The sequence below is a fragment of the Ovis aries genome, chromosome 1 (assembly GCF_016772045.2).
Source record: "Ovis aries strain OAR_USU_Benz2616 breed Rambouillet chromosome 1, ARS-UI_Ramb_v3.0, whole genome shotgun sequence".
In the NCBI taxonomy this organism is placed as follows: domain Eukaryota; kingdom Metazoa; phylum Chordata; class Mammalia; order Artiodactyla; family Bovidae; genus Ovis; species Ovis aries.
Window position 1 is genome coordinate 43775394 of NC_056054.1, and position 13714 is coordinate 43789107.

General features: G+C 43.7%; 1 protein-coding gene across 1 annotated transcript in view; it reads right to left on the minus strand.

The window, feature by feature from the left end:
- Positions 1–5666: 5666 nt before the first annotated feature.
- WLS (Wnt ligand secretion mediator) overlaps positions 5667–13714 on the minus strand; it is a 116163-nt gene continuing 108115 nt past the window's right edge. The window contains exon 12 of the mRNA XM_004002068.5: positions 5667–6613. Coding sequence (XP_004002117.1) covers positions 6504–6613 — 110 coding nt within the window. The 3' untranslated portion in view covers positions 5667–6503. The remainder of the gene's footprint in view (positions 6614–13714) is intronic.

Genomic DNA, 13714 nt, shown 5'->3' on the forward strand with positions numbered 1-13714 from the left:
TCAGTGATAGCCGTCATTCTCCCTTTGGCCAGAAGAGGGCAGACACTTGCCATCGATGAAAATGGAGAGTAGGCCGCTATTTTCTTCCTCTGGAATGACATTTCCCAATAAGGTCATTCTGCTCTAATGAGAGCTGCAACTCAAAACAAAATTCTTGACTCTTCTGCTGCAAGTAAGCTACTTAAGAGGCAGGTTCAGAGACTGAAGATCTCTCCTTGGTTCCAATTTTGTCACTTCCCCTCTCTGAACCTCACTTCTTTATTATGTAAAGCAGTCACTATGTGACTGTGAAGAGGGTGCATGTGTGTGCTAAGTCACTTCAGTCCTGTTCGACCCTATGGACCACAGACCACCAAGCTCCTCTGTCCGTGTAATTCTCCAGGCAAGAACACCGGAGGGGGTTGCCATGCCCTCCTCCAGGGGATCTTCCCGACCCAGGGATCGAGCCCAGGTCTCTGTGTCTCCTGCATTGGCAGGCAGGTTCTTTACCACTAGCACCATCTGAGAAGCCCCGTGACTATGAAGAGGAGATATTAAAGGAAACATACGTAAATTATAAAGTCCCATATTATAAAATACCAACACATGAAAAAAGGAGTTTAACAGTAATGGGATGTATATGTGTGTGTGTTTGTATTTATGTATGAGTGTGTGTAGACAGAGAGTGGGACAAAGAAGAGGTCCAAGCTGAGGGAGGCAATTCTCCAGCAATTGAAACCAACACATTCTGCACCTAGAAAGGACTTTACTACTTTTATTTATATATCAAATTGTGTGTATTTTAAAACTTAAAGATGTGCTTTACCCATTGTATCTGTGTGTGGGAAAAGTGAAATTCATATGTGTAAAGTCCTATAATTTAGCTGAATACAGTATTTTTGGTGATATAGGCACAACTTGGAGATACTGCAGGCTTGGTTCCAGACCACTGGGATAAAGTGAATACCACAATAAAAGGAGTCACATGGGTGTTTTGGTTTCTGAATACATATAAAAGTTATGTCTACACATACTGTAGTCTATTCAGTATGCAGTAGCAGCATGTCTAAATAACAATGCACATACCTGAGTAAAAAATATTTTATTGCTAAAATAAAAAATGCTAACCATCATCTGACAGAGGGTTGCCATAAAGCTTCAATTTGTAAAAAAAAAAAAAACACCAGGCAGTATCTGCAAAGTGCGATAAAACAAGGTATACCTGTATTAATTTACCTGTATTAATTTTTAGAACTGTGTTTTAGTGGTTGAAATGTTCATGAGAAGCAAAGAAGAAGTGGATAATTTTTCAAATCTAGGGCCATTTTCTTAGGATGTTGAACCCTAGTGGAAGTATTATTTTTCCACTAATCTGTGCCAGCTAGAGCAACACTGCAGTCTGATAATCATATTCTAGAACAGTGAGGAACTAGAATGCAATTAACTGGGCACTGAGGCAAGCGTCTGGAAAACATATCTGGAGGAGGGACTGAGGAACCGAGACACGAGCCTGAAGGAGAAAAGTCCTGGCTAGGACAGGACTTGTGGGAGGAAGTACAGTCAGAACAAAAAGGCAAAGTCACAAAGAGGGTCTGGTCTCCATACACAAGGGTCTTCTCAACCTCTGAAGCCAAAAGCCTGGTCATTGAGACAGGAGGCTCCCAGACAGTGGGTGGTTCAAGGAGTGCCCAGAAGATCACTCTGATGTCAGGAGAGAAGAAAGGCATTGCTGACACAGTCTCAGAAACCAAGTTATCCCTGTACAACCTAATCAGTCACAAAGCGAAGTGTGATGGGGTGAGAGCAAGCAGCCAACGTCAGAAGGATTCCCATAGCATGAAAGGATGATGGGACCTTCGATGAGTGAGGCATAGACTCACGGGAGTCAGGCTGCATCCACACTTAAGCCGAATTTACCGCATTAACATATCCTGGTGCAGAAAGGCTGTGAAAGGAGCAGGGTCTGATTGAATCAAAGGAAGGAGGAGTCCACAACAGTCAGAGAGACTAGGATGAGCTGAGGTGCGTTCACTGGTTCACCCAGCAACCCTCCCCAGCTGAATTCCCACACTGCGTTAGGCACTTTCCAGGGAGCTGTGTGTATTGCCTTTAGAAGTACAGGGATGATCCCTCAGGCTTTATCGTGGTTGAGATGTTACTTCTTTCAAGCGCACTCATTCCTCTGTACTTTTATTGTTTGTCCACCAAAAAATCCCTTTGTACTTCCTCTCTTAGCCTCCATGGTTACTCAACAATAGCAAGGTAGAATGTGCTGGAAATGATGGAGACACAGGACATGGTGAACTCTTCACTATAAAAGATTGCATAGGAATTGTCATTCCTTGAGATGCCCCAGTGTGGCCAGGCAGCCTCTCAGAACTTGATCTGTTTGAAAGAGTTGACAATATAGAGTTTCTGGAACTGATAAGATGAGGATGAGACCCATAACCTGCCTTTTAACATTTTGGTAGATTTTCTCAAAGTACCTGCAAGGATCCCAGGGGTATGACTTCCAAAAGCTTCACCAGCTCTCAGTCATCAGGATTGAGGCATCCTCTCAGTTCTGAGAAATGATTATAATTACCTAGAGGCTGTGAAAGAAACTATTTATTTCATTATTATAGACATTTTCTTCCCCTAAGGGGAAAATGTAGGATTAACACCTGGTGAACCCAATAAGTTAATATAAAACTGACTGTTTTCTATGGGAAATATCGATTGTATTTTACCTGTTTGTTGCATATAATGGCAAGTTTAAGGAAATGGCAACCCACTCCAGTATCCTTGCCTGGAAAATCTCATGGACAGAGGAGCCTGGTGGGATGCAGTCCATGGGGTCGCAAAGAGTCGGGCACGACTGAGTAACTAATACTTAATGCTACCCATCCCTTTTCTTATTTTTAAAAAGCAGACAGTTGGGGAATTTTAAACTTATTACACTTATTATTATATTCTTCAAAACTACATAAAAATTTTAAGACAATTCATAAAACATATACATGACCAATAATTAATTTTTGCTCTGGGTTGATAGTCCTTTATTAAAGGCTTTTTCTCACCTCTTGAAGTGTTCCTTGAACTTTCTGCTGATTTTTCAATTGTATTCTACCTGCATTGTTGAAACCAAGAAATTCTTCAGGACAACTGCAAGCTCATTTCATGTTCAAGGAAGAAAGAGAAAACACAATACATAGAGGGACAGGTTGCCAACTTCTCTTCTTTTGACCTCAAGTTTCTCCTCCAGCATCCATTGGTTATTTCTCTCCTATCTCTGGATAAAAGTGACCTTTCACTCTGTCAAAACTAACTCATCAGCTTGTGTCCTTTATCCCAAGTCTCTGACCTTTCCTGGGGCTTCAGCTACTTCATCATCATCTTGACTGCATGGCTGACTCTCACCCTCAATGTCTACAAATCCAGTCCCATTTTCTCCCCAGACTCTGGTTTCTCCTGGAGCCACCATCCTATCTTCCCATCACGAGCACTCACTGACCTTATTCTACATCTAATTTCTGCACTTGCCATGAGGTCCCACATATCAACGCCAAATCCAACGTGCCTTATTCAATCTTTCAACACTGCTGAGTTTTTCTCAGGGTGTCTAACTTTCCCTCTTGAATCTGGTTCTTTCTTTGGCTTCGTTGATACTTGGCATGGCTGTGATCACCTACCTCGATTTCTTTCTGTCGCCTCTTGAATGTGGCCGTGCCTGGTTCACCATACTTATGTGATGTTTTGATGCTCTGCCAACCTCAGCTTCATTCTCAGTGCTGACTGCAAAGCCTCCTGCCCTGACTGGTCTGTTTCTCCTCTTGCTTCTGTTAGCTTGTCATTTCTTCCAGAAGACAGCGTTCAAAACCCAGCCCAAGCAAATCCAAACTTCTCATCTGGCCCACTGTAGTACATCTTTTCCGACCGTGTGCCAGCTCAAAATGGACTCTGCATTCTTCAGAAACTGACCCCAATCCACAGAGTAATCTGCTATCGGCCGTCTGACTTGCTTTCCTGATCACAGTTGATCAGCAAGGGGTAGCCACTTGCCTGAGACTGAGCCACTCCTGTACCTCCCCTACTTCAGAGGCTAGAGAGACAGACAGCGAGTAAATGGTACTGTTTTAGTGGAAAGGTCCATGAATTACTGGTATTGGTGCTCTTGGAAAGTTCTGCTACAGTCTCTTTTAGGTAAGCTTGCTAGACTTGACTTCTAGTATTGACACAGAGCCTTAGGTGGTAGACTCACTGACGCTGCCCCTCCAGGAATCCTTAAAGGGCCAAACCATTCTCTCTCCTCGAAGGGCTTGACATTGACTCTGCTGTTGCTTTTCATGTCCACATTCAGAATGCCCAAACCTTGCCACTTCTATCTCTAAAACTAAGCTGCTCTTCTCCATGTCCTGTACTATTGCCCTGGTTTCAGCCTTTGTGATCTTTTTCCTGGGCTTGTCCAGCCTCTCTCTTGCTCCAGCAGTAATTCTGATCATATCACATCTCCACATAAAACCCTAGGTAGAGTCTGATCACTCTTCCCACAGCATTAAGGACCCTTCTCATTTTGGCTCACAGATGCATGGGGCTTACCTTCTGCTATTTCCACTCCTTCTAGATGCCAGCTAGGCCTGATGACCAGCCTTATCTAAACATTCTCCATTCTTCACTTCCTCTATTTTTGTCCTGCTGTTCCCTTTGTCCTTCAGCCCTGGTAAAATCTTACTATTTCTTCTACAAGACCTATATCAGGCCCTTTTCTCATCTCCTTGGAGAAATTCTGCCTTCATCCTCTGGGGCACAAGATTACTTGTCATATTTTAAGTCCATCTTCCCTTTCAGACTGTGAGACATGGGCTACATTTAAAGCCTGGCACCACAGTGATCAATCAGAAGTGGATGCTGAGTACACTGGATCAGACACTATCAAATGTTTACCAGGAGAGGAAAAGGCCTGAGAGATCAGCCAAAACCAAAATATCTCCTCCCATCACTATTTACCATGGCTTTAGCCAAAATCAGGGAAAAGAAGGGATAGAGAAGCAGTGCTGGGTAGGCAAATTAAGTGGATTGTGTCCCAAACCTCCAGGCATCGATGTCTGAAAAACAGGATACTCATGAAAGTGTCTTTAGACTCCAGAAAGAACATATTTACACAGTTTTAGAGTTTAAAATGCATTTCCATACACATTAACTGATCTAATTTGCACTGCCACCTCGTGAAGCAGTTAAAAGTTCATGAATGGCAGTTTGTACATAAGGGAACAGCCAGGTCAGGTGGTTTCAACAAGGTCACACTATGTAATAAATGTCAGACCTCTGCTAGGAAACACTTCTAACCTCCCACCCACTGTTCTTTCTCTGCTGTCTTACACTGCCTTTCCAATGGCAGAGTTAAAGTACAATGAAACAGTCTACTTGGGGAACTGGGCATAGTAGGGGAGTCATAGTCTACTTCTAAATCATTTAACTCCCCTCCCACACACATCCTTTTTGCCACACATGCCATCCGGTGGAGGTTAACCATGCAGTGCAGAAAATGTTACCCTGTTTCCAAAAATATATACTGCCCCCAAAACTTCGATGACAAAATATCTTAATTTTTCATAAAGCTATTTCCCCCCACCCCATAGACACAACTCGAAAAAAGAAATTGCATGTGTGTGTTGTGGCTGAGCAGGAGGACGAGGTGTGCATATACGTACATGCATATACATACAGGTTTATTTAAACGATCAGATCTACACTTTTGGAGGCTGTTTGAAGCATCTTATCAAAAGAAAACACATTTTAAGCAAGAGGTTAAAAAAGTTTTTTAGACCCAAAGGCCATTTAATACAATAAATCCTACTTGGATAGTTTAGCAAACGATTTTTTTTAAAACCCACATCCAACAGACTGGTTAGTATTGGATACTCAGATTTGGTTTCAAAGCTGAAATGCCCCTGGTGTAATAGATCTTCTCATGAAATTCGTTTATTTTATATTATGCCTTAAAAAATAGGGACACATATCGATTGACAACTTAAATATTAACTCGATAGGCTACTTGGTGATATAAATAGGGAAAAAAGTGGTCATGGATTAGGAGTGAGAAGACTATGACACCAGCCTGTCATGGACTGCAAAGAATGTTAAATTCTATCCTAGAACCTAAAACAAGAAAAAAGGAGTCAAATATTCCACTCCATATAGACCCCATCTGGCCCAAACCATTCCCCAAGGAGTTGCACCCCCAACACATGAGGCTTACTAACCACCTGCTACAGATGTTACTATGTCACTAATTAACAATGATCACAGAAAATGTGTCATACCAGAGGTTTTGTTATCATACACAACACTTTAGTGGCTGCAAGAGTCTTTCTCCAAGAACTACTTGTCAGAAGGCAAGCTGACAAATGTCCACACCACTGGTCCAAGAAACCACAGCTAAGAGACAGAGCATTCGTTGGCACGTGGAGCTCTCTGGCACGCTCCCCGTTCTCGTAAAAATGGCTGGGATGTGGCGGACAGTCCCAGTCGGGTGCTGAATCCTCCTACTCCTGGGCCTCCTTGCGGGTCAACTTGTAGATCTCAGTGGGCCCGTCCACGTGGGTGATGGTGGTGGTGAGCTGGAGTTCTTCCCCACTGTGTACACCCAGATCACCTGAAACAGGAATTTTGGTGTTAGATGTGATCAAGGAGGAAGGAGAAAGCAGGGATTTGCCTCACTAACAGCTGCCCAACCAGACCTTTCACATTCTGAGCTTTGAGAGAAAACTATGGCACAGATACCTAAAACTGGGGCTGACTTCCACCCTTTGCACTCAGACTTGGCAGTAATTTCTTAACATTTTTGTCTTCCAAAAAAGATTTTCATAACAGATGAGTCAGCTTACTGCTTATATTATTTATGGTAATTATTAACATTTAACGAGAGCTTACTTTGTGCCTAGTGCTGTTCTCAACACTTTATACACGATCTTTGTCAAATGCTTCATGCTGTTTCTGCATCTATTGAGATGATCATGTGGCTTTGCCTTCTGAGGCAGGCATTCTGGTCTTGCCAGCTTTATAGGTGAGGAAGCTGGGAGGGAGGCCAGGAAGAGGTGCAGACACATGATGGAGATAGGAAGGAAGGTCTGATTCCAAGACCACATACACATTTGCTGTGAATAATTTACAAAGCAGCTATGCCATGTGAAGGCAAAGAAAACCTGCCTATACTTACCAAAAGATTGGATAGGGTACTACATGTAATGCCTTTAGGAATAATTAGGGGGTTTCTCCACCAAGGAAAAAAGTACCAGAAATGTGCTCTGAATTTTCTGTTGCCTCCAGGATTCTATGTAACACCAGTGTTTTATTCCTCTGCTAAAATGGCAAAACGTGGCCTCTTCTCAACTATCAGGAGAAAAATAAGTTTCTGTATTACACCCTTAAAGCCTGCTACCTGCCATAAGACATTTAAATGAATATATAACTGCACGCATGTTTAGCTGCTACAGTCATGTCCGACTCTTTGAAACACCATGGACTGTACTCCGCCAGGCTCCTCTGTCCATGGGATTTCCCAGGCAAGAATACTGGAGTGGGTTGTCATTTCCTTTTCTGTGAATATATAACTGGCAAAGGGAAAATGAAAAAACCCACACCCAATGCTTCTCAATTAGACTGTGTATGGGGTGCATGTATATAGTCATATTTGCAGAGAGGAGGACTGGAGAACAAAAGGTTATGGTTATATCTGGGATTTTTATACTTATACATATATACATATGACTTCATAGTTTTGGGGATTAAAACTTTTCCTAGTTCAAAGCATGGAATTAAATACACAAGCTCTGGTTTCCATTGGGATTTCATACCTTTACTTAGAAGAAAGCTCTAGCCTGACCCTCAGGACTAACATCTTGTCACTAGCTTGGACCTGCTGCGCATCCATGAATCTGAAGGCCTTAGGAACCCAGGGACCACCCCACTCACTGGCCCTGCAGGCTGCCTGGCTGGTGCCCTTCATGCGTGCCACATGGTGTTAGGTTTTCACTGCAGACTCTTGGAGGCTGTGGAACTACTTCAGTCTTATGAAGTGCTGGCATGGCAGCTCTCTACCCAGGAGAATCCTTTGTCCTCGAAGGAAGGTCATTAGTTTTGCAGAGACTGCTCATGGCAATTTGGGGCTGTATTAGCAAGTAGCCCACCACCTTCCTCTTTAGTATAGTGGTGAGTATCCCCACCTGTCAGGTGGGAGACCAGGGTTCGATTCCCTGATGGGGAGACAACGCGCCCTTTTGGGCTTCCCTGATAGCTCAGCTGGTAAAGAATCTGCCTGCAATGTGAGATACCCCGGTTTGATTCCTGGGTCAGGAAGTTCTCCTGCAGAAGGGATGGGCCACCCACTTTAGTATTCTTGGGCTTCCCTGGTGTCTCAGACGGTAAAGAATCTGCCTGCAATGCAGGAGACCTGGGTTCGATCCCTGGGTTGGGACAATCCCCTGGAGGAGGACATGGCAACCCACTCTAGTATTCTTGCCTGGAGAATCCCCATGGACAGAGGAGCCTGGTGGGCTACAGTCCATAGGGTTGCAGAGTCGGACATGACTGACTTAGCACAGCACAGCAAGTATCCCATCAAAGGACATGGGGTGGAACAGGTACCAAAGGGGTGTCAATCCAGCCTCCAACACTCCTGACCCTTGGCACAGCACTAATAGGTGGAAAGTCTGCCTAAAGGTTTTACACAGAGCTGCCTGGGGCCACACAGAACCTTTCCCAGGTCACTAACTTGTTTTCTCACTGCTGCAACTTCTGGCTCACTCCTCATTCAAGAACAGGTATAAACCTCAAATTTCTTGCTCAAAGCTAGTTCTGGATTTGCATATCTGGCTGAGCCACCAAAACTTCAAAGCAGATTCCATGATCTGCATGTCTGAAAGTCATCAAAATTTCAAAGAGAGTCCTGACCACCTAAGCAGACCCATTAGCAGTTCCAAGTGTTTACCTAAGAAATCCCTTTCATTGAAGACTTCTTGGAAATAGACATAGAGTGTAATTCTACTTCAGTTTTGAACCGAAGGTGTCAAGTATTTAAGCTTAAAATGTGATTCCAATTAGCAGGTCCTAGAAAATGTGTCTAACCCTACAGATTACATCACATGAAGGAACAAACAAAATTACTTGTTTTGTTTATTTTAACAAATACTGTCCTATGTCTGACTCTATTCTAAACACTTTACAAATATTAATGCATTTAATCCTCATTACCAACCCTTTGATAGAGGTGCTATTTCATCATCCTCATTCTTTTGAAGAAGAAACTGAGGCAGAGAGAGATCAAGTAACTTTCCCAAGGCGCAAGTGGATAACAGCATGTGGGGTTGAAACTGGAGCAATGAGGCTCCAGAATCCAGGCTCCTCAACCTTAAGCTATGCTGACTCTGAAATATTCAAGTTTCCAATTGCCATTGAGACTGCGGGTGAAGTATGAGTCCCCGTGTAATGCATTATCATCATAAATACATACATACAACAACTTGGATGAATTGTTCAGCATATTAATTTTGCTTTTGCATCTGATGAAAGAGAATTTATAGCATACCACATCAGTGCACTGATAGTAAAGAGAGCTATTATTTATGAGTATTTACCGTATACACGATTAGGGGCTTAGCATGCCCAGTATTTCCTACTAAGATGTGAAGACACTGAGGCTCAAATAGGCCATGAATTTCTATAATGTGACCAGGCTTGCTCCCGGCAAAGCTGGAATGAGAGCCCAGATCAATGGGATTCTGGTTAGCAAAATCTATGATCATGCATGGTTTTACTGTATGTACCATGAAGGCCAACATTTTCCCCTTAGGGAACGGATGGGAATATGGCAGTGACATAGCAGGAGTGGGGATCCCATCAAACTCCCTCTTCTGCCAAGGTCTCACTCCATCTGTTACCCTCCCTCTCTTAGCTTCTGCGGCTCAGCACACAAACATGCTCGAAGTCTTTTCCCTTCCAAGCCAAAAAAAAAAAAAAAAGCCCTTCCAAAAATGTGATATGTTGTTTATTAGGGAGGAAGGGCAGAATAAATGGAAAAGAATAAATTATGAAAGGAAAAGAAAATAATTCTTCAGTTTGCAGTAAGTCTCTTTCCCTAGTTATGGTGTCAATTCATCTCAGCTAATCAAGAATAAGATGAAGGCTTATTTCTAACCATTGTGAAATGAGACCAATCTCTGGCATTGAATGTAATCTCAAAGGACTATCAGTGGATCCATATCACATCCACACATATGCAGCTGCTGCTGGATTTTAACTGCCTGGAATGCATACTGGGGCTGTAGAAAGCTACACAAAATGCACTCTAATGATATAATAAGGAGCACAGCTTCCTAAGATTGGCAGCATTCTAATGACAATCATTTGTATATCTCTGGATCCTTTAGTCAAAAGAAAGGGAACTCCTAATTGAATTTCAAGGCTGTTTCACAAATTTGGGAGAGAGCCACCGTTTTCTAATATTAATATGGGCTACCTAATTCTGTCCTCACAAGCACTAGGATAAATTAACACCTCATTATCCAGATGTGGAAGCCAGACAACTCTTACACCATGAGTTCATATTTATTTCTTGAGGTCACAGTATATATTGGAGTCAGGATTCCAAACCATCTGTGTCCTCTTCAAGACTTTATGTTCTTTCTATAACAGCCCTGCCTTTTCTGTGGAATTTTTTCCCACAACAAATCTCCTCCTATTCACCTTCAAAGCTAAGTTCAAATGATAATGATGTCCCTGGTTCACCGCAAAGTGAAAAAAATCAAGGCACGAGTAATGTTTGTAAAGCAAAATTATTTCCATATCAAGCACTGTTGTTTACTCTTAAGATTACATTCTTTCTGCATTTTGGGTGTTAACAAACTGGTGAATGGTAGGTTTTCTAAATCTTTAAAAAAATTTTTTTTTCTTTTTTTTTTTTAAGAATGTAAATCACCAGGACAGTATCCGGTATGTAGTTAAGTGATCATTAAAATACCCACCAAGACATCCTTGCATGGGCTGGTCCAGCTGCTCCCTGCTCTGCCTGGTTTCTCATCCCACACCCGAGCACTGGGGTTCCCCACCAGGGCTTAGGGACAAACATACAGCTGGAAAACAGGTGTGCTCTGGGATGACTCAGCCTTTGTGATCCCTTCTGGGCAATAAGGCAGAGTGAGATCTTGGTGAGACAGGGTTCAGGAACCCCGGGTCCAGCCATCTCTCAATTCCTTTCAACCATCAAGACAGTTTATAACAGGCTTGAAGTGTGCCATTTCCTGTCTCCAGACACTCAGCGCCAGGCCTAAGAAGGGAACACATAAAGCCTAGACATTTTGCATGAAATCTTAGCATGATGGCCGGAATCATATGCCATCCCTCTTCATTTGTTGAAGTCCTATTTCCCAGTACTTCAGGATGTGAGCGTTTAGACACAGGGTCTTTAAGGAGGTGACTAGTTTAAAATGAAGCCACTGGGGTGAACCCTAATCCAATGTAACCATAGGGCTATGATTTTTCCAGTAGTCATGTACAGACGTGAGAGTTGGACCATAAAGAAGGCTGAGCATCTAGGAGAATTGATGCTTTCGAACTGTGGTACTGGAGAAGACTCCTGGGAGTCCCTTGGACAGCAAGGTGATCAAATCAGTTAATCCAAAAGGAAATCAACCCTGAATTGGAAGGAGTGATGCTGAAGCCCCAATACTTTGCCACCTGATGTGAAGAGCCAACTCATTGGTAAAGACCCTGATGATGGCCAAGATTGAGGGCAGGAAGAGAAGGAGGCGACAAAGGATGAGATGGGGGGATGGCATCATCGACTCAGTGGACATGAGTTTGAGCAAACTCTAGGAGATGGTGAAGGACAGGGAAGCCTGGCGTGCTGTAGTCCATGGGATCACAGAGTCGAACACAACTTAGCAACTGAACAACTTCTCACGAGAAAAAGAAATTAGGATATAGACACACACGGGGGGAGAACATGTGAAGACACAGGATGTCAAGCCCCACTTCAGAATCCGGGTCCAGTCCAGCGGGCAAGGCCCAGGCTATCACTGCTCACAAACATCAAGGGGAAGCCAGGGAAATCAGGGGTGGGTCCAGGTTATCCAGCACACAAGCAGGGGAAGATCGCAACAAAAAGCAGCCGCTGCTTAAGCCTCACAACTCAAACCAAACCTTTACCGAGGCAGCCAAGGCCAAAGCCACCTTCTCCTGTGAAACAAGCAGCTGGAGACCTCAGGGGCCTCCAGAAGCTAAACTGCCACCAAACGGTAGTTCCGAAGGCATGCGGCCCGGGCTTGCTGCTGTGGCTTCCAAAAAAGACAGTGTGTCAGACAGAAGCCATTCAGTACAAACAGAAATAGAACGGAATCTGTCGGCAACTAGTGTCTCCTGTTCCCTAGGTCATCCAGTCAGGAACTCCATTTCTTTACTTTTTCTCTAAAACCTTCTGACAAAAATTTCGTAGATGAAATAACACAAAAATGAAACCTAGTATCGAGAATCGTCTGACTTCCTGAGCAGCTCCAACTTTTTTCTCTACGTGAACTGGTAACTGAGGGAATCTGGTCAGTGTGTCTTGTGTGTAGGCAGGGCATCGATGTCGCACCCCTGGGATATGAAGCCTTCCCTAAGGGTTACCACCAGCCTGAGCTGGAGTTCGTTTCTGCCTGGGAAGACATTAGGGATGAGTCACAGAGCGGTTATGGAAACAGGTAAAAGGAAGAGCAGCCTTCTCAGGTGGCGCTAGTGGTAAAGAACTCGCCTGCCATGTAGGAGATGTAAGATGCAGGTTCGATCCCTGGGTTGGGAAGATCCCCTGGAGAGGGCATGGCAACCCACTCCAGTGTTCTTGCCTTGGAAATCCCATGGACAGAGAAGCCTGGTGGGATGCAGTCCAGTGGGTTGCAAAGGGTCAGACACGACAGAAGCAGCATTAGCATGCACACACGCAAAAGGAAGAGCTTTAATGAAAACCCAGGAGCAGCAGGGCAGAAAATGTGAATGGTCCTTGAGAGAGAATCTAAAGTATCTTTGCTAGATTAAAAAAGAAAAAGTGTATTATGTTGACTGTGTATATGAATATATGCATCCTTATACAGACTAAATGATTGTCTGTAAACAGACGAACACATTGATCGTCTCACATATACAGACTGATCTGAACGTGTTTATTATACCAACAGTGTAGCTACAGTGGATCAACCAGCAGTTTGGAACCCAGAACACCACACCCCTGCAGCACCAATCAGCCGCTGACACATGAAAACATTCTGGCTCGGACAGTTTGGCTGGAGCCGTCCTGCCACGTCCCGGGTTTCAAGAGGCAGAGGAGGAAGTCTCATCTCCCAGACCAGGCTACTGGTTCTGTGAGAGCAAGGACTGTGTCTTTATCGCTCATCCTCTCAAACCCCACACAGTGCTAAGCACTGCGGCACCCACTGCTTCTATGGGTCGCTTTCCAAGCCACACAATAAAGAGAAACAGAATTATGTGAGAGAAAATGTTCTTTGGAAAGCAACCCCTTCTCAAACATGCTTCCCACTTCGTTTCTCTTCACCATTCCTTGATGGAACGAGAGAAGCAAAAATCCAAGCTCTCTACTTTCACTTTCTTCCTACCCATTCCCTCTCCACATATACATACTCCTCGGCATCTCTCTCCATCTCCCAAACAAAATGCTCCTTAATGTCTCTTTCTCTTTCCTTAGCCTCCCTGGCTTCCGCTGCATCAG